At 43.6% G+C, this 21,294-nt stretch overlaps 1 protein-coding gene across 2 annotated transcripts; it reads right to left on the bottom strand.

Moving 5' to 3' along the window:
* Positions 1–11,912: 11,912 nt before the first annotated feature.
* On the bottom strand, positions 11,913–21,179 carry txlng (taxilin gamma). 2 transcript variants are annotated; one of them, XM_038273820.1, is made up of 11 exons: positions 21,025–21,179; positions 19,132–19,239; positions 18,861–18,990; positions 18,241–18,332; positions 16,132–16,302; positions 15,871–16,065; positions 15,624–15,743; positions 15,393–15,467; positions 15,225–15,317; positions 13,263–13,358; positions 11,913–13,190 (listed from the first exon to the last, which is right to left on the bottom strand). In XM_038273820.1, exons 2-11 carry the CDS (start codon positions 19,222–19,224, stop codon positions 12,912–12,914), a joined length of 1,344 nt encoding a protein of 447 aa, XP_038129748.1. In that variant the 5' UTR covers positions 19,225–19,239; positions 21,025–21,179; the 3' UTR covers positions 11,913–12,911. The 2 variants fall into 2 exon arrangements, with proteins under 2 accessions (XP_038129748.1, XP_038129749.1); XM_038273821.1 differs by lacking the exon at positions 21,025–21,179 and having other exon boundaries at positions 19,074–19,203.
* Between the last annotated feature and the right edge of the window lie 115 nt (positions 21,180–21,294).

Here is a 21,294-nt window from a genome sequence, read left to right as displayed (position 1 = left end):
ACCAGTTAGCAACTTAGTGCTAGCAGGTTCCCAATGGGAAATTTCATTGGGACCAAGTAGCACTAAATTGGTGACTTAGAAACGACACTGTCAAGGATCGCTATGGACAGAGGAAACATGCAAGAGGAGGAGAGTTTAGTGTCGGAGGTCGTGGACGAGTCTACTCCGTCATCCATTTTTTATTTAGAGGAGGAAAGTTGGGACGAAGATGTTGTGGAAGAGGACGCCAGGGCAGCAGAAGCTTGGTTTGGTGTAGAAGGCTTCCAGCTGTACATGTTTGAGCCCTTGCCTCGCAACGCTGCCAGTTCTGTTAGCTCTACGCCTGCTGAAGACACAGACGTCCATCCCCGTGAACACTGGGACGGAACTCAATGGGAAAGGAAAGGATTCTGATTTTAACCGTTGCGTATATTAGCTGCAACATATGAATCAAGATGCTATGACTGAAAACATTTGATTGACAGATGAACGTTGATATATGATTGGCCGAATTTAGGTGTTCAGGCTGACGTAGAACTAACTGGCCTGCAGAAGATAACAGGGGAAAAAAACAACACAGATTTTAAGACAGAATTTTTTTTTAAATAGAATTTTTCTAACTTTTGGGACAATATCATCTGATAAAGAGTACATTTATATACATGTTTAAGGCAGAATGATTTGAAATTTAAAAATGACTTCCCTACTACTTTAAATCACCGCGAACATATTCGTTTTAGGAATAGATAATGATCCATTGATTATTCCTTGCTGACCGAACTTCTCCTTTAAATCTCTAAATCAGTGGCATCCAGATTCAGTCCATAGGGCTACAACAGAAAAACAGCAGCCGTGGATTAAAAGGCTAAACTGAGCTAAAACAAACTAACAGCTTCCTGGAAATAAAGTGCTGTGAAAGTTATAAGTACCCGCTCCTAACAATTATTCAGGTAAAGTAAATATAGTCAAGTAAAGTGTATGTACTCTGCTGTATGTACAGCAGAGAACATACAGGACTTTTATTGCTTCACTGGCATGTCACCTGGATGATTATATTTTGCTGCCACCTGCTGGAAGACAGTGGAAACTACAAGTTTTTTATGTCAAAAAGCAGCTTTATAACAGGTTTTTCATGTATTAAAAAAAGATTATTAAATAATCTTAGAATATAGATGGATCTTTTTTCATATTTTCTGTTGATTAGATCACACTTATTTAAATCCTAAATTTATATTCAGGTTTTTGAGTAACGGTAAAACAGTGGTGTCAAAAGTACACATATTTGTTACTTCAGTAGAAGTATAGATACTGCAGTTTGAAAACACTGTGGTAAAAGTTGAAGTATCAACTTGACCTCTTTACTCAAGTAAAAGTAAAAAGAATGAGCTCCAAAAACTACTTAAAGTATAAAGTAAACTTTAAAAAAAAACAGCCAGATGCCGCTATATGAATTCTAAAACTTCTCTGAGATAGGGCCATGGATGAGGGAGGTCTTGTTGGTCTCCGTCTCCCGATACGCTCTCGTCTGTGTCCAACCTTTCAGACATTTCAGCATCTTTTTCTGAATCCGACATTTTAGCATGGCATAGACAATTCACATTAGCAGTTTGAAGAACACCTGCTTGCTTCTGATGATTTCCTTTAGCTAACCAATGAGTGTTTGCGTTATAGGACTCATCCAATCACACTAGTTTTCACTAGATTTGGATGGAGCCAATGATCTGCATGGCATGGAGCACATGACGGGAAATAAATATTTAGAAATATTAAACCAGGGGAACCAATTAAAAATCAGGGGGTCTGAATAAAGAAAATCATCAACCAGTAAAAGTCTGCAGACATTTTTAATGATCTGTTACTTTAAACAATATTTAACACTGAAATAAAATGAGGTAATTATGCATTCATGTTATACATTGAATTTTGAAATAAAAAAAAAAAAAAAAAAAAATAGAAATTGCCAAAGATAGCATTCCATGCTATCTCAGAGGAGCTGACACTGTATTCCTGTATATCCATCAGTAGTTAAAGGTCAAGGGTCAGCAAATGCTAACTCTGCCTGTAAAACAATGACAGCATAATTGTCGCTTTATGATCTGAAGCCTCATTTGGAGCTTTTAAACAGGCTTTTGAAAAACTTTGATAATTCGCTGCTGTAATGGATTTATTAGAATAAAAAGCTAGCAGATGTGCATAATCAAAAAATAACAGAAATACAATTATAGAGCAGTCAGTATTATAAGAAAGCCCACACTGTTTCTGAATAAATACATTATTGTATGAGTTCTGTTCCGTTTATGTCTCTTTCCTTGTAAGTATGAAATGTCCTGCTCCTGAACGCACCATAACTATGCATCACACTGGTCTGTAAACTCTGTGCTGTGTAGATGCGCGTTTGATTTTCCGCTTAAGACAAAGCTTTGCAGTTTCCAAACTCACGTGGGCATCACTGTTTATTGTTGTGTGTGAAAAACAAGATACTATAACAAATAAATCAGCCAAACCTCAGACAAAATCTTTGGATTTAATGTTGTTCATAGCACCATTACTGGGGATGCATTCACTACCGTTCAAAAGTTTGGGGTCACATTGAAATGTCCTTATTTTTTAAGGAAAAGCACTGTACTTTTCAATGAAGATAACTTTAAACTAGTCTTAACTTTAAAGAAATACACTCTATACATTGCTAATGTGGTAAATGACTATTCTAGCTGTAAATGTCTGGTTTTTGGTGCAATATCTACATAGGTGTATAGAGGCCCATTTCCAGCAACTATCACTCCAGTGTTCTAATGGTACAATGTGTTTGCTCATTGGCTTAGAAGGCTAATTGATGATTAGAAAACCCTTCTGCAATCATGTTCACAAATCTGAAAACAGTTTAGTTTGTTACAGAAGCTACAAAACTGACCTTCCTTTGAGCAGATTGAGTTTCTGGAGCATCACATGTGTGGGGTCAATTAAACGCTCCAAATGGCCAGAAAAAAGAGAACTTTCATCTGAAACTCGACAGTCTATTCTTGTTCTTAGAAATGAAGGGTATTCCATGCGAGAAATTGTTAAGAAATTGAAGATTTCCTACAATGGTGTGTACTGCTCCCTTCAGAGGACAGCACAAACAGGCTACTGCAGGTACTATTCAATGAAGATGCCAGTTGGGGACCTGTGAGGCGTCTGTTTCTAAAACTAGAGACTCTAATGTACTTATCTTCTTGCTCAGTTGTGTAACGCGGCCTCCCACTTCTTTTTCTACTCTGGTTAGAGTTTGTGCTGTCCTCTAAAGGGAGTAGTACACAAGGAGCTAATCTGCGATCTAAAACCGAAGCCAAGAATAACGAGTAACAATTGTTTTAAAGGAAGTAGGAGGAAAAATAAGTAATGGAGTATAGTATAGATACCTAAAAAGTGTACTTAAGTACAGTAACTAAGTGTTTGTACTTCGTTACTTGACACCTCTGCTGTAAAACAATGAATTAAATAAATTGAATAAGGCTTCTAAAGAATAAGAGAAATGTTACCTATCATGTCTTTGAAATAAAACAATGGATTTTGCCAGAAGTTTTTTTCAGAGGTTATTTTAGTGGTGTGTGTAATACTGAAAACTCTCCTGTTTTTAAGTTCGGTAAGGACACTTTTTATTATAAGTAAAAAACATAAAAACTGTTCGGCAGAGCTTCAGGAAGCAACATTAACAAAGCGTGGGTTATCTAGGTATGAGATAAAGGTAACAAGACTGATATATTTACTGAGACCTGATGGTTTCATTTTACATTTAGTGCAAAGTAGTATTTTATTTTAACTGAGAATAGAAAAAAAAAAGATCACCTGGAATCTGTAGATTTCCACAGATGATGCCAACAAAACAAAGTATTTTTTTACATGTAATTTCAGGGATCTAACATCTCAGAGTATCCAAATCTGGCCTGAACACACCAGCTGCCAACGTTTTTTTCCATGTCACCCTGACTGCATAGAGAGGCTCTGAATAGGCAGAGTGAACAGATCTGCTCATTCTTTCTACTTCTGTCTCTGTATTATACACAAATGAAAACTATTTCCCACATTTGACTGGAACAGATTATTAGAAGTTAATAAAAAATTAAATAAAAACCAGCGGCACATTCTATAAAGCAAAGCTCAACTTAAAAAGTCTGTGCAGCATCTAGAACCAGAACAGATAGAGAAGGTTAATCTATTAAAGACATAATGAGATCTATGTCTAAAGAAAAGAAAAACACAGCAACAAACGGTGTGGGACAGTTTCTATGCTAATGTGGTTGGGCCGTCATAGTCTTGATTTGGTCCACTGGGCTGTTTGGTTGGTCTGATTCTGTCCCCTGTAGCCCAATAAAAGACAAGAAAAACATATTACAAAACCAATCTTCAACGTCTTTTCAACAATCTAAAAATTACAGCTTTTCTCCTCCTCAGTTTTCAACCAAATGAGGATGTTTTTATGTAAATCATGTCGTTTTATTCAATGTCCTTTCAGCCAGTTTTTGCTCAGGGGGGAGTTACATCCTGTCGCCACAGCTTGACAGTGCTCCCTTGTCAAAAATCCTCAAGATGAATTTTTTATCTTTTTATCACAGAACTGCAGGATTCAGCCAGGCGATTGGTTTACTGTAAGCAGAAAGCAGTCGTGGATCTCTGCCCACTGGTCACCACCAACCCGTTCATGTTTCTAACCGGTTTTCCCCACTCAGCGACACACCCACTGAGAAGCCCGCTCTGGTGATTGGCAGCTCCATAGTCAGAAACGTGGCATTAGAGACACCAGGGACCATAGTCAAATGTTTGTCGGGGGCCAGAACGGGCGACATCAAATCCTACCTGAAACTGCTGGCTAAGGATAAGGTCAAATACAGTAAAATTGTTATTCACGCTGTGTTGCTTCGGTGTGTAAGTTTGCCAAAAAAATGTCGGACTCTTTTCTCTGGTCCCCTCCCTGATCTGACCAGTGATGACATGTTTAGCCACATGTCGTCTCTTTATTCCATCCAGACAGTGTTTAGCCCATGCCCAAAATCAAATAAATTAGTAAATATTCCCAAAGGAGTAAATCACTATAATCTAATAAAAATAAAAATAACTCCAATTGGGGAAAAAGTTAAAACGATTAAATGTGGTCTGTTTAACATAAGATCTCTTTCCTCTAAAAGTCTGCTAGTTAACGACTTGATTTGTGATAATCACATTGACTTATGTTGCCTTACAGAAACCTGGCTGCAGCAAGAGGATTATGTGAGCATAAATGAGGCAACTCCTTCAAGCTATTTAAATTTTCACATACCCAAAAGTTCTGGGTGAGGAGGAGGAGTAGCAACAATCTTTCAGTCTGACTTACTGATTACTCCCAAAACAGTTAATACCTACAACTCTTTTGAACATTTAATAATTAATTTTCCTCATCCAAATTTCAAGGCAAGAAAACTTCTTTATGTAACTTTGTATCGTCCACCAGGTCCTTACTCTGAATTTTTAGATGAGTTTTCAGAGTTCCTTTCTGATTTGGTATTAAATACTGACAGGGTCATCATAGTGGGAGATTTTAACATCCATGCTGACATTGAAGGCGATAGCTTAAGAGCAGCCTTTAATGCTATCTTAGACATTATTGGCTTTGTTCAAAATGTGAATGGTCCCACACATTCCCATCTTCATACGTTGGATCTTGTGCTGACATACGGCATAGAATGTGAAGAAATAACAGTATTTCCTCACAACCCTGTCCTCTCTGACCACTTTCTAATAACCTTCAGGATTACTTTAACAGAGTTCTCCTCCCCCAAAAGAAGGTTACATTTTAGTAGATCTTTATCAGATAGTGCAGTTATAAATTTTAAAGAATCTGCTTTACTTTCTCTCTCCTCTGTGTGGCTGAGCAGTGCTGCAGAGTGCAAAAGCTTAGCTTATTCCCCTTCACAGGTTGATGATTTTGTTGATGGGGTTGCTAGTTCTCTGCCTACTGCCTTAGACAACGCAGCTCACTTGAAAATGAAAACCGTTAAAAATAGAAAGCTTGCTCCTTGGTTTAATGCAGAGCTGTGCATTATGAAGCAAAATGCTAGGAAACTGGAGAGAAAATATCGCTCCACAGGCCTACGGGAGTCCTTCCTAGTCTGGAAAAATGGTTTACTGCTGTATAAGAGGACCTTTGTAAAGCAAGAACAGCATATTTCTCCTCATTAATAGAGGAAAATAAGAATAATCCCAGATATATGTATATATTATTACAGTTGCCAAACTCACCCAGAGCCATAGCTTAGTTGAACTGTCCATTCCACCTTCTTAGCAGCAATGATTTTATGGGATTCTTTATAAAAAAGATTGATCTTATTAAAAATAAGATCATTAGCACTCCTCTATCCGCGATTGTATCTGAGGTAGTCATGGAATCTAAACCGGGTTTAGACTGCTTTGATCCAGTTGAACTTTCTGAGTTAGCAAAACTATTGTCTTCATCTAAGCCTTCAACTTGGATGTTAGATCCAGTTCCAACCAGGTTATTTAAGGAGGTATTCAATTTGATCTCCTCCTCCATTTTAGATGTGATTAATCTATCTCTGTTACAGGGGTACCAAAGGGTTTTAAGGTTGCTGTAATTAAACCTCTGCTTAAGAAACCGTCTCTTGACCCAGATGACTTGGTCAATTATAGACCTATATCCAATCTTCCTTTCTTATCTAAAATTCTTGAGAAAGTAGTTGCCAAACAAGTTTGCGATCACTTACACCATAATGAAGTTTTTGAAGAGTTTCAGTCTGGCTTTAGAGCTCATCATAGCACTGAAACAGCTCTGGTGAAAGTCACTAATGATATTCTCATGGCCTCAGATAATGGACTTGTATCTGTGCTCGTCCTGTTGGATCTCAGTGCTGCATTTGATACAGTTGACCATAATATTCTTTTAGAAAGACTTGAATATTTTGTTGGAATTAAAGGAACAGCACTAGACTGGTTTAAATCTGATCTATCAGATCGAATTCAGTTTGTTCACGTTAATGACAAATCTTCAACATGCTCAAAGGTTACCTGTGGAGTACCACAGGGATCAGTGCTAGGACCAATTCTCTTTACTTTATACATGCTCCCAATCGGTAGAATTATTAGACAGCATGGGATTAATTTCCACTGTTATGCTGATGATACCCAGCTATATCTGTCTATAATCCAGATGAAGCTAACCCATTACATAAATTACAGGCATGTCTGAAGACATAAAAACCTGGATTACTCTTAACTTTCTCCTTCTGAATGCAGACAAAACAGAAGTTATAGTCTTTGGACCAGAGTCTTTGAAAAAGAAGCTGATTAGTCAGTCACTTCATTTGGATGGGATTAAACTGATTTCAGATAATAAAGTAAAAAAATTTGGTGTTGTTTTTGATCAGGACCTGTCATTTAAATCCCATATCAAAGAGGTTTCTAGAATTTCCTTCTTTCATCTGAGGAATATTGCAAAGATTAGAAATCTCCTGTCCAGGGGTGATGCTGAGAAACTAGTCCATGCATTTGTTACTTCGAGGCTGGACTATTGTAATATCAGGAAGTCCACAAACTGTAGTTAAAAGCCTTCAGCTGATCCAAAATGCTGCAGCCAGAGTTCTGATGAAAATGAAAAAGAGAGATCATATCTCTCCTATCCTGGCTTCTCTTCATTGGCTTCCTGTTAAATCCAGAATAGAATTTAAAATCCTCCTTCTCACATATAAAGCCTTAAATGGCCAAGCTCCAATTGATATCAGAGATCTGATTGTTCCTTATGTTCCTAACAGAGCACTTCGCTCTCAATCTGCAGGTTTACTAGTGGTTCCTAGAATTTCTAAAAGTAGAATGGGAGGCAGATCTTTTAGTTATCAGGCTCCTCTCCTGTGGAACCAACTACCAGTTTTAGTCTGTGAGGCAGACACCCTGTCTACTTTTCAGGCTAGGCTTAAAACTTTCCTTTTTGATAAAGCTTCTAGTTAGAGTGGCTCAGGTTATCCTGAGCTATCTCTATAGTTATGCTGCTATAGGCTTAGACTGCTAGAGGACATAGGGACCCCTTTTTCCTCATTCTGCTTCATTCTATCTCTATTCTCCCACTCTGCAGAATCTGTTAGTTCAATCTCTAACGTTCTGCTCTCTCTGCTTTTTCTCATAGTAGCTTCATCTGGTCTGTTCCTGTTTGGCTGTGACTCCATCCTGGAGAGAAATATCAGCTGTGCTGCTGCCATCAACACCTTTGTTTCTAGATGTTGGAGCTTGGCCTGTTTTTCAGTGTAGTCCTGTTTCTCTAACTGTGACTAAGTGGATGTGCTCTCTTCATCCTCTGACATGGGAGCTGGCTCGGAGCTCGTCTGCCTGGCTGTGTGTTTCCTGGATGGGGCCGCCTTTTACAGCTGCTTTTTCTATGTCTGCTTCTGTCTCCTTGAACCCCAGTCGGCCTCAGCAGATGGCCGCTCACACTGAGCCTGGTTTTGCTGGAGGTTTCTTCCTGTTAAAAGGGAGTTTTTCCTCTCCACTGTCGCTACAAGCATGCTTAGTGTGAGGGATTGATGAAGAGTCAATGAGTCGATGCAATCAGCTGATTTTCCTCCGATAGAAAACTTTGAATCAATCTGACTGGATGATATGGTAAACTGTAATGTGCCTTGAGACAATATGATGTGAATTGGCGCTATAGAAATAAACTGAATAGAAAAGACTTTATTCTCTCAGGGATCATTTACAAAACAAACACAAACTATAAAGTGAACAAATCCTCTTTTCTGGTCTATTTTATATTTATTTCTACAAAAAGCTGAAAATCTGAAGGAAACTGACTGCAGCCCTGTGGTTGTTTACCTGCCTGCTCCCCCTCACTCACCCTGGCTGGCCAGTGGGGGTATCCCTTCATCTTGGCGAACACCAGCTCCCCCGCCTGGTACCCCACGGTCTGGGACAAACCATGTCGCTGCAGAACCACTGTGGTTCGGACGGATCTGCTCTACATCGAACTGGGCCCGAGACTCTAGACTGGACATCCGAGCATCAATGGTTCTGTGTGAGAACAGCAGTTTAATAAATGATGAAGATGTGAAGGATGCAGAGGACAAAGACACCTGGAGACAGACCAAATATGGACGGGCTCACTTCCGGTTACTGCTGGAAACTAAGCAGCAGATTGATTTTATATCCTCATCTGCCTTTTTATAAGATTGAGGTGAAAAAAAGCAAAATCTGAAGTTTAAATGTCCAATCAACTGATTAAATATCTATAGTAACATCTATAATATCTATAAAAGGATATATATCTATATCATAGATATTATTATAGATCCTATTATAGATATAGATGTTATTATTGATCATATTATTGATATAGATATCATAGATATTATAGATCCTATTATATCTATTTATATATATAGTATGATCTATAATGTTATCTACATCATCTATATCTATAATACTATCTGTACTAATATCTATATCTATAGTAGGATCTATAGTAATATCTATATCTGTAAAGGATCTATAATATCTTTATCTATAATAGGATTTATCCATGATATCTATAATGTCTATATAATATGATCTCTGGTAATATATATCTCTGATATCTATAATAATATCTATAATATCTATGATATCTGCATCAATAATAGGATCTATAATATCATCTGTATAGGATCTATAGTAATATCTATATATATAATAGGATCTATAGTAATATCTATATCCATAATAGGATCTGCAGTGTAGCTCATGATGATGGACATCTACGTTTATTACAGTCATGGCCAAAAGTTTTGAGAATGACACAAATATTGTATTTTCACCTGATCTGCTGCCCTCTGGTTTTCATGTCAGATGCTGTCATCACACACAGAAATACAATTGCAATCATATTCTGAGTAACACTGCAAGTCAATATTTGCAGTGTTGACCCCTCCTCTTCAGGACCTCAATGTGGAGTCAACAAGTCATCTACATGTCATGTATTTGTTCTACCCAGCCACTGAAGCAGGTGAGTCCAATCTTCACCATGAATTAACCTGTGCAGATTGGACTCACCTGGTTAATTGGCTGGGTAGATTAAATACATGACATGGAGACGACTTGTTGACTCCACATTGCCTATGTCTGTTCTTGGGCGCCCTGGAGCCTTTTTGGCAACTATGAAACTTCTCTCCTTGACGTTCTTGATGATGCGATAGATTGTTGACTGAGGTGCAATCCTTCTAGCTGCGATTCTCTTTCCTGTTAGGCCATTTTTGTGCAGTGCAATGATGACTGTACGTGTTTCTTTAGAGATAACCATGGTTCACAGAAGAGAAACAATGATGCCAAGCACCAGCCTCTTTTTAAAGTGTCCAGTGATGTCATTCTGACTTAATCCTGACAGATTGATCTCCAGCCCTGTCATCATCACCACCCACACCTGTTAATGGAGCAATCACTGAAACCATGTTAGCTGCTTCTTTAAGGCAGGGCTGCAATGACGCTGAAATGTGTTTTGCGGGATAAAGTTCATTTTCTAGGCAAATATTGACTTTGAAATTAGTTGCTGTTATGCTGATCACTCTTTATAACATTTTGGAGTATATGCAAATTGCCGTTATAAAAACTGAAGCAGTAGACTTTGTAAATATTAACATTTGAATCATTCTCAAAATTTTTGGCCATGACTGTAGATCTAATAAGGGGAAAAGGATCAGATCCATAATCTTATCCAATAAACAGACAGTATTTAGTCCTTTTAAATCTTTTCTATAGATTTAAACAAGACAGAACATCTGCAGATTCTATAGAAACCTGACATTTGATCAAAGGCTCTCCTTACCTTTGACAGAATCTAGAACTAAAATCTACAAAAATTTTCTGGATATTGTAACAAACCTGATATCTGCTGTTTTGGACCACAGGATTTGGGGTCTGTTGCTAGGTAACGCCACCAGCATCCTCCTTCCCATAGCACAAAGCTGAAGGTTCCTCTCCAGAACCTGAAGATTCGAATACTGAACTAGAAAGATGGTTTTATAGATTTTATTTCTAGATTCTGTCACAGCTGGGGAGAAGCTTTGATCCAAAGGAAGACCTCCAGATGTTCTAAAGAGGAACCTGCAGGATATCCTCTTCTCAGCTGTGGACAGAGATGGCCTGGGTCCAGTGGGTCGGTCCCTCCAGAACCGAACCCAGTTCAGCATCAAAAAGCCAAACAGGTTAGAACATCTGAATCTAAATGGGTCCATGAAGGAGACACTGCTGCATCTGTGGACCCGCCTGCTTCCCCTTCAGAGGCGGCTGTGATGTCAGAGGAGGCGGGCCTCCAGCCAGCTGACCACCTGTTTCAGTTCATCCAGGATATTGGACTTCTCCTGGGAGGGCGGGACCTGAGCAGCGCTGCAGCTCCGCCTCCTGACGACCCGAACACGCTGCATCCTCCTGGTCTGGTTGGTTTGGACCGGCCTTCAGCTCTCCGGTTTTGATTGGTCCCATTTTTTGTTAGATCAGGTGGTTGTGTGTCAGATCTTCCAGCTGATTAAACCGTGGCGGGTCAGAACCAGGCGTCTGGGTTCATTCATGATGTCTAAGGCTGTGTCCGAACATCCACCCTAACCCCTTCATAGAGCCGCTGTATATAGAGCCCCAATAGGGCTAAGATTTCCCACAATGCACATTGAAAGGTCACTAGACGAGCAGATATATCCCAGAAGGCTTTGCAAGAGCTCTTCTCCAAAAGCCTCATGGGATTTGTTTTTGGGGATTAAAGTGCAAAGATGGTGTTGTGCAAGGAGTCAGAGCCACGTGACCAAAACTAGATGTGATGTCAGAAAGGTCAGTTAACACGTGTCCCCATAAAGGTGACTGTGTAGTGATGGAGGGGTCAGAGGTCAGGGCGGACGTTTGGACACGGCCACAGGAAGTGGGGTCAGTGATGACGAGGAGCCAATAAATAAACTTGGTGGAAATCCTACAAAAGGTTTATTAAAAGTCAGACAAACTGGAAGAACATTTTCGGTAGAGGACATGGAAGCCCAGCCCGACCCACAGAGGTAGATTCTGACAGGACCTGAGTCATTACGGGCCGGAACCCTGCAGCAGAACCATCTAAAGGTACCAGCTCCCCTGATGGGATCCGATGCTCCATACATGGAACACCAGGATCCTCCTCTGGTTCCACATCTTCTCCTCCCAGCCTGAGCTGCTGGTTCAGAGCTAACTGTCCTTACATGGAGGGAGGACTGTACCTGCCTGTGATTGGCTGCTTTCAGGAAGTCTCGCCTCCTCAGAGATGTTGGAGATTAAAGGAAACTTTTTAATGGAAGGAAGATAACTAAAGATTAGCATCTGCTGTTACCACAGTGAAGCTAGCATTAGCTTAGCTCATGTTGGAGCTTTAAGCTGCTGCTCTGATGACCTGGCTTCATGGTGTCCGATCTACACACCTGTTTGAACTACCAGCTGCTTTGATCATTTCCTTCCTACTGGGCAAAAGTTTGGAGGTCCATCCTGGTCCTGAAGCTCAGAACGGGTCAGATGGAGGAGAAAGGAATGAACCTGGTTCTGAGAATGGATCCTCGTGGATCTGCTGCTCCTGCTGCAGCGGGTGGAGGACCTCAGAGGAAACTCCAGCATGGTTCTGATGGACTCGCTGGGCCATCCTCCATCTTCATCTTCCTCTCTTCAGCCTGAGGTGCTGCTGCAGAGGATGAGCTCCATGAAGACTGACGGACCTCCAGAACCTGACCCAGTTCTAATGGAGGAGGTGGACCTGCTGCTAGAACCCAAAGGTGGGATCAGGAAGGAGGCCGGCAGAACCCGGCTGCTGATGGAGGAGGCCCTCACATAGGGAATGTTCTGGATGTAATCATTTTATTGAGTGAATCATAATAAAAACCAAAAGATATGAAGGACAGGCCCAGAACCGGGTCCAGAAGGCGGTTCTGGAGAAGCTCCATCAGCTACAGAGCAGCAGGCTGGTTGCCTCCATCTGCATCGTTCTGCTCTGGTCCCTGATGAAGGCCCCCAGCCTGCAGCTCCTCCTCCTCAGAATCTTCCTCCTCCATGGGCTCCCCCTGCTGGTCCGGTCCGGGTGGTGCCTCCTCCTTGCCTCCCTGCTCCTGGAGGAGGCTGAGCTGGTTGCTCAGGTCGTTCCTCTCCTTCTGCAGAGCTCTGCAGAGCCGCTGCAGCAGATCCAGCTTCCCCTGCAGGGCCTTGAAGTGGCCATCACGCAGAGTTTTCTGCAACACAACCAACCGTTAGGCGCTGTTGGGAGCAGAACTGGACCCATGGGACCGGATCAGGGAGCTCACCTCCTCCGCCATCTGCAGCAGGGCCTGGTTGTTGCTCTCCCACTTGGTCCTCCACTGCGTCGTTTCCTTCTCCAGCTTCTTGATCTTCTTGGTCATCTGCAAAGATGGGATGTAATCAGATCGGTGGAGCTTTGATCAGAGGAACTACTGCAGAACCAGAACCTGGGCCCAGCTCCTCCTGACAGCTAGCTTAGCAGATAGCCCAGAAGCCAACCCACTCATCTGGATTACTGATAGGCTGTCGCTAGTACGCGGTGCTGTGAAGTTACCAGCCGCCATATTGCTACTCCCTGGTTAGACTGGTCAGAATGTAAACAATCTGTGCGCAACAGCATTGACCAACAATGAGACTTAAAAAAAAAATTATAATTAATCGCTTTGACACACATTGGCTGTTTCATAGCATCAGTAGATTACTGTCATGTAAGGTATAAAACAGACACATCACACTGCAGTCAGTATGAACTATGTAATATAATATATTATACAAATCCATCACAATAAAATTTATGTAAATGAAGCAGAATAATACTGCAGTCAGATATTAAGAATATTACAGACATGCACACACTATCTGATGACTCTCCAAAAGTGCTAAATTAATGATGTACATGTAATATACATGTATTGATTACATTGTTATGTTAAGTACATTACAGGCATTGGTATGGCACGACTCTGTGAGAGTGGGGAGTACCAAGATGGCAGCACGGTACTTCAGTTTTTCCAGTCTGTCAGCAATCCAGTGAATAAATAGATTAGTGAGGCCAGCAGCTAGCCCAGCAGCTAGCCTGGAAGCCAGCCTAGCAGCTAGCCTGGAAGCCAGCCGAGCAGCTAGCCCAGCAGCTAGCCTGGAAGCCAGCCCAGCAGCTAGCCTGGAAGCCAGCCTAGCAGCTAGCCTGGAAGCCAGCCGAGCAGCTAGCCCAGCAGCTAGCCTGGAAGCCAGCCCAGCAGCTAGCCCAGCAGCTAGCCTGGAAGCCAGCCCAGCAGCTAGCCCAGCAGCTAGCCTGGAAGCCAGCCCAGCAGCTAGCCCAGCAGCTAGCCTGGAAGCCAGCCCAGCAGCTAGCCCAGCAGCTAGCCTGGAAGCCAGCCCAGCAGCTAGCCCAGCAGCTAGCCTGGAAGCCAGCCCAGCAGCTAGCCCAGCAGCTAGCCTGGAAGCCAGCCCAGCAGCTAGCCCAGCAGCTAGCCTGGAAGCCAGCCGAGCAGCTAGCCCCCAGCCTCGATCAGCAGCTGACGGATTTTGATCGTCAATCAAAATGTTCTCCTAAATGAACTATTGAGACTTTTGGGGTTGTTTCGGTGATGCTTCAGGGTACAGGAAGTGACGTAACTCTCCTAGCTCTTTAACGGCCGTGTTCACGTCCTCAAAGAGTTTCCCTCGGGTTTATGTCCCAATCAGGAGGTAACAGACAAACATCCACCCTTTACAACCATAAAGAACTATACAGGGGTGAGGTCATTTTATACCAGCGTCCCAATGGCTAGTGGACTTTGTAATGATGGAGGCATTACGCTGGACGTTCAGACAGCCAAGGTGTTTAGAAACATTGTTTCCATGGCGATATTCTCATTGCCAGGGTATGACCTTCATTGCTCAAACTGGACAGAACCGGATCCAATTGTTTACAGAACCAAAACAAAATGGGCTCCAGAAAGACTGAAATGTGATTTTTTTCTGTCCCAATTCTAAAAATGATCTAAAATTTGAAGGATTTAGGAGTTTCCATCCTTCCTGTTCTGTCTGGAGGTTGGATCTAGCATGAGCTCATCTGTCAGCGCTGAATGTGGACTTCTAGGTTTGCATTTCTTGTTCATGGCTGTTGGTCTGAAAAAGGATGCAGACTGTGACCTGGAAGGTTGTTAACATCCCATAATAACCAAGCTCCGCCTCTCCCAGGCCCACTTCACTGGATCAGACTGTGAGCTGAGGTCATTGGCTCCTGTGGTCCAATCAGAGCTCACCTTCTCCATCTCCTGCCTGAAGGTGGTGAAGACCTCGTTGCTCTTGGCCAGCGTGCTCTGGAACTCCTCAAACTTGTCCATGTAGAGGGACAGCTGCGGGGACAGAAGAGGGTCAGACCTCGGGACCACATTCTGCTGCTCCAGGCTCGGTTCTGATCCCCGGCTCACCTGCTGTTTGAGCTGAGCCTCCTGCTCTTTCATAGCCTCACATTTCCGTCTGGACTCGGTGGCGTCCTTCAGCAGCTGAAACGAGACAGACGGACAGCGGGTCATGGACTGGTTTCTAACTGGGTTTTCATGATTTCAATAGCCTGCAGTCTGCTTTGTTAACCCGGGTAACACTAATAGCATCACTACTACCAGCAGGGATGATGCAGATGAAGCAGTTGCCATAGTTACCAGGTCCCTCTCGCGCTGCTGCTTGTCCTCCACCTCCCTCATCATCTCTGTGATCCTCACCAGCTTGGCGTCCATCAGCTGCTGCTGCAGCTCCTTGTGTTTGAAGACTTTGTCTATGTGCTGCAGAACAGAACACGGTTAGCGAGCTGCAGAACCACCGGTTGACACATAGACCGATGACTAGGAAACTCAGGTAGATCTAGAACTGATAGAAGCACTGAGCTTGTGTACAGCAGTAGTTCCGTACCTCCTCCCTGAGCTCGTACTGCTCGATCAGCTTCTTGAGCTTGTCGGCCAGGTCCATGTTTTCCTGCCTCAGCTTGGCCGTGTGGGAGCTGTGCTGCTCCATCTGGACCTCGATGTCCCCCAAAGTCACCTGGAAGTGCAGCATGGCCTCCTTCCTCTGCTCCTCATACTCCCTAGACCGCTGGGCGTTCTCCTCCTGCAGGGGACAATCACTGAAGGTGAGAATGCAGGGACCTGGTTCTCCTCGGGAGCAGAAGCTTACCTTCAGGGTCTTGTTGTGTCTCTGCAGCTCTCTGCAGAGGCTCTCCAGCTTGCTGCGGGCCAGGATGGCTTTGCTGTGCTCTCCTTGGAGGTGGACCTTCTCCTTGACGATCTGAGACTGCTTTTTCTGCAGGGCCTTCAGCTGTTTCTGCATGCAGCGGCTCTCCTCCAGCTGGACACAGACCGGACCAGAACCACGTTAGGACACAAACACTTTACGAGGCTATGACAGCAGAAAAACCTCCAGAACCCAGCAGAAAATTCAGCTGGGAGGCAGAGATTATGAGAGAACCACAGAGGAAGCAGCTACAAGCATCTGTCCTTGTTACCACGGCTACAGTCTGAGTGCCTGCATCAGCCTGTGAGGCGCCCAGCAAGGCTAAGAGGAAGATGCACCACTGATCTCCATTAAATGGACTGGTGATAGGCCGTTGGTAGTACACAGTGCTGTGAAGTCACTAGCCACCATATTGGTACTCCCTAATAATAAATATAATAATACATTTTATGTCAAAGGCGCATTTCTGGACAGTCAAGGTCACGGCACAAAAGATAAACACCCAATGGGAGAAACAAAGTTAAAACACGGAATAAAACCATTTAAAAAAAACGAAGGCTGGGATGGGAGAATAATATTTAAGAGAAATGGCGTTTTGAGTAGTGAAATGGAGAAGTGAGTCAGTGTTTCTCAGTAAGGATGGTAGAGAGTTCCAGAGGCAGGGGGGCACAGCGGCTGAACGCTCTGTTCTCCCTGGTGGTGAGACGGGTAGAAGGGACAGACGGGTGTAAGGCTGATGAGGAGCGGACCCAGTTAGACCGGTCGCAGTGTAAACAATCTGTGAGCTTAAGCCTCAAACAACCATGATGTTCTCATTTACTGGGGGACTGGAGACTTAAAATAAAGATAAATTCATCGCTTTGACACACATTGGCTGTTTATAGCATCGGTACATTATGGTCATTTATGGCAAAAAAAATAAAAAATAGACACATCATATTTATAAATATGAAGTCTATGAATCATGTAATATAACATATTATACAAATCCATCACAATATAATTACCGTAATGTAAATGAGGCAGAATAATACTGCAGCCAGATATTAAGAATATTACAGACACACACTATCTGATGATGCTCCAAACGTGCTAAATTGATGATGTACATGTAATATACATGTATTGATTACATTGTTATGGTAATTACATTACAGGCATTTCTATGGCGTGACTACATGAGTGGGGAGGACCAACATGGCGGCAAATCACTTCAGTTTTTTCAGTCTATCAGCGATCCAGTGAATAAAGAGAGATCAGTGCTAAAAACCACTGCCCTGCGACTGACAAACTGCGGCATGCTACATCAACAATGCCATGCTACGCAAAGTCAGACTTTCTACGCTAACTTGACCATGCTACCCAAACCATGCTACACAACGCCAAGTCAGCCATGCTACGGTGCTTCGGACATGCTGCGCTAACACAGACACGCTACGCACATTCGGACACGCTACGCTCACACGGACACGCTGCGCTAACACGGACATGCTGCGCCATCACGGACATGCTGCGCACACTCGGACACGCTGCGCTAACTCGGACACGCTGCGCTTACTCTGACACGCTGCGCTAACACAGACATGCTATGCCAACACAGACATGCTATGCCAACACAGACATGCTATGCCAACACAGACATGCTACTCTAACACTCTAACACAGACACGCTATGCTAACACAGACATGCTACTCTAACACTCTAACACAGACACGCTATGCTAACACAGACATGCTACTCTAACACTCTAACACAGACACACTATGCTAACTCAGTCATGCTATGCTAACAGACATGCTACTCTAACACTCTAACACAGACACGCTATGCTAACACAGACATGCTACTCTAACACTCTAACACAGACACACTATGCTAACTCAGTCATGCTATGCTAACACAGACATACTACTCTAACACTAACACAGACACGCTACGCTAACTCAGTCATGCTACGCTAGCTCATTAATGCTACACTAACTCAGACATGCTACGCTAACTCAGACATGCTACGCTATAACAGACATGCTACGCTAACACAGCACTCATACCAGGTCTGCGTATTTCTTGCACAGCGCAGCCAGCTTCTCCTCTGGAGTGGCCAGAGAGTTCAGCGCCTGCATCAGGAGCACCACCTCCTTCCCTGGATGGAGTATGAGGAGAAACAGGAGGTCAGGGAAGGTCTCATTTAGCAGGAATCATACGCTATGTCCGAATGTCCGCCCTAACCTCTGAATATTGCACCATATGGTGATAACGCCATTTTAAAACAGCTTCCAATTGTCCAGTGGATGAAATAGTAGTGGACTTGAAATTTCCCTCAATGCACCTTAAAAAATTAGTAATCATCCATGGTCCCTAGACAAGCAGATATATCCCATGATGCTTTGTGAGGAGAGCTCTCCTCGCAAAGCCTCATGGGATTTGTTGTCACACCGGTCAGCAGTCAATTACAAATAACAAAGATGGCTCAGGCAGAGTATGGGGTAAGCGGAGTTACGGGACCAATGGAGAGAGAAAAGTAGTGACCACCTGTCCGAACGGTCAGTTAACTGAGTTCATTATGAAGTCCCACTCTATAGAGGGATGGAGGGGTTAGGGCGGCGGGTCGGACGCAGCCATGGTGGTCAGACAGTTTAACTGAGGTCCAGTCTGGTACCTCTCCTCCTACCAAAGGCTTTATGCTCTCCAGTCTTGGTCTCTCCTGGATCCAGCTCACTGGGACTGTCCTCTCTCCCAGGAGTCTCCCCCCGCTCCTCCTCAGGGCCACAAAGACTCAAATGGAACCCTGCCACCTCTTCCTGGAACACAAACACACCGCTGTGAACGGGAGGACGTTGACAGGACGCCCCAGAGACGTCTGGTTCTAGTCTTACGGTTCTACCTGCCAACAGCTTCAAGACTCAGGAACATTTCTCCTCCAACGAGCCACCATGGTTTACCTTACAGGGACTGTCCAGCTCAGCAGGGGAGTCACTGCCGCTCACTATTCTCCTGTCCTCCAGGTCAAGCTCACAGACCGCTGCCGTCTCCATCGTTAGAGGTGGATGCTGGAAAGACACAGAGGAAGAAGTAGGTTGTTCAGATCCGGCTCAGAGCTTCTGTTCCGTCTGATGAACCTGCTGGTTTGGTCCAAATGATCTACAAAGGACAAACACCTTAAAGTCAGGCGTACACTGTACGATTTTTTTCAATCGCTGCACGCAGCTGAAGCTCAAACTGTACAATGAAACAGCAGGGTTTATAAGTTCACAGCTGATGATGTATGTTCTCACACTGTGCGACCCAACGCTCTGATGCGACCTTACGACGGCTGCCTGAATTTCTCCTGACCTTATGACTCCTGGTCATGAGAGGCTGATCGTCCCTCGCTACCCCCTGAACACTACATGAGGCACCATCGGCCCAAATGAAAAATTCTCGCACGACTGGAAAATCGGCCCGAAAAGGGCAAAAAAAAAAAAAACAACAAAAAATGGTACAGTATATTCTCGGCTTTAAAGGAAAATCACTCATATTCAGAACTAAAACGTCTGAGAGTTTGTTAAATCAATAATTATTCCACCCTGTTCAATAAATGATCAGTGTTTTTAATTCAGTCATTTTCATTTGAATGTGCTTTACTGGAGGCATCCATGTTTGTCAAAGAACACTACTGCCACCTATGAGAGAAATATCAGCTGTGCTGCTGCCATCAACACCTTTGTTTCTAGATGTTGGAGCTTGGCCTGTTTTCCAGTGTAGTCCTGTTTCTCTCACTGTGACTAACTGGATGTGCTCTCTTCATTCTCTGACATGGGAGCTGGCTCGGAGCTCGTCTGCCTGGCTGTGTGTTTCCTGGACGGGGCCGACTGTGGAGCTGGTTGACAGTTGCCTTTTGTATCTATGCTTCTTTTTCTATGTCTGCTTCTGTCCCCTTGAACCCCAGTGGGCCTCAGCAGATGGCCGCTCACACTGAGCCTGGTTCTGCTGGAGGTTTCTTCCTGTTCAAAGGGAGTTTTTCCTCTCCACTGTCGCTACAAGCATGCTTAGTGTGAGGGATTGCTGGAGAGTCAATGAGTCGATGCAATCAGCTGGTTTTCCTTAGATAGAAAACTTTGAATCAATTTGACTGGATGATCTGGTGAACTGCAAAGAGCCTTGAAATGACATGGTGTGAATTGGCGCTATAGAAATACATAAACATGTCCACCTGCATGTCCCACTGCAGGTGGACATCAGAGAGTCCGCAGCCAAGGGTCACAAATCAGGACTTAAACTGAAGGAGGGCTCCTGGTCCCAAAGAGGCCCCTAGAACTATGGGGTCCCAATGAGGCCCCTGAAGCTATCCTACTGAGAGGATCACTCATCAATCTCCAGGAGGCTGACTTCCTGTTGGACTCCTGCTGCTCTAATCCGACAGAAATCTCAGACTGTGATGAAAAACGGGATTTTCCGGACCTACAGGTTTTCAGGGAACTTCAGAGAGGAGCTTACATGACCGGACGGTGTGTTCCTGCTGGGCTCCGGTCCCTTCCAGCCGCTCAGCTGCCCGCTGTCAGCCGGTGCTGCCGCGAACACCCAGCCACCGCTTTGCAGAAAGCTCCGTGGAGTGGCTTTCCACAATAAACCACAAACAGACGCTGTTATCGCCGCACCGACAGCTAGCGCTAATGTTAGCCCAAAGCTAACGGAAGCTAGCCCCGTGGCTGAACTTTCCTTCCAAATGTTGAACAAGTGAAAACAACCCTTAAAGAGCCGAACCTCCGGTCCGGAAGCCTTCATCGGCTCCATGTTCCCCTGGGCCCTAACATCACATGACCGAACATTCCAGAAAAACGCTCCCCGGACCTCACCTGAACGCTTCCTCTCCGCAGTAACTGCTCCAAGGTAGACACCAGCGCTAGTTAGCTCCAAGCTAACGCGAACCACTTCCGGGTAACACCTTTCACATTAATGGTCGGTCCGAAAGCGGAAGTAGACATGCGATAGATAGATAGATAGATAGATAGATAGATAGATAGATAGATAGATAGATAGATAGATAGATAGATAGATAGATAGATAGATTAAAGTACTACAGTGCAGAAAAATACTCGGTTTAAAGTACTACAGTGCAAGAAACT

The sequence above is a fragment of the Cyprinodon tularosa genome, unplaced genomic scaffold, assembly GCF_016077235.1.
Source record: "Cyprinodon tularosa strain WSP-4 unplaced genomic scaffold, ASM1607723v1 ctg890, whole genome shotgun sequence".
NCBI classification, from domain to species: domain Eukaryota; kingdom Metazoa; phylum Chordata; class Actinopteri; order Cyprinodontiformes; family Cyprinodontidae; genus Cyprinodon; species Cyprinodon tularosa.
This window is presented reverse-complemented; position numbering and strand designations above follow the sequence as displayed.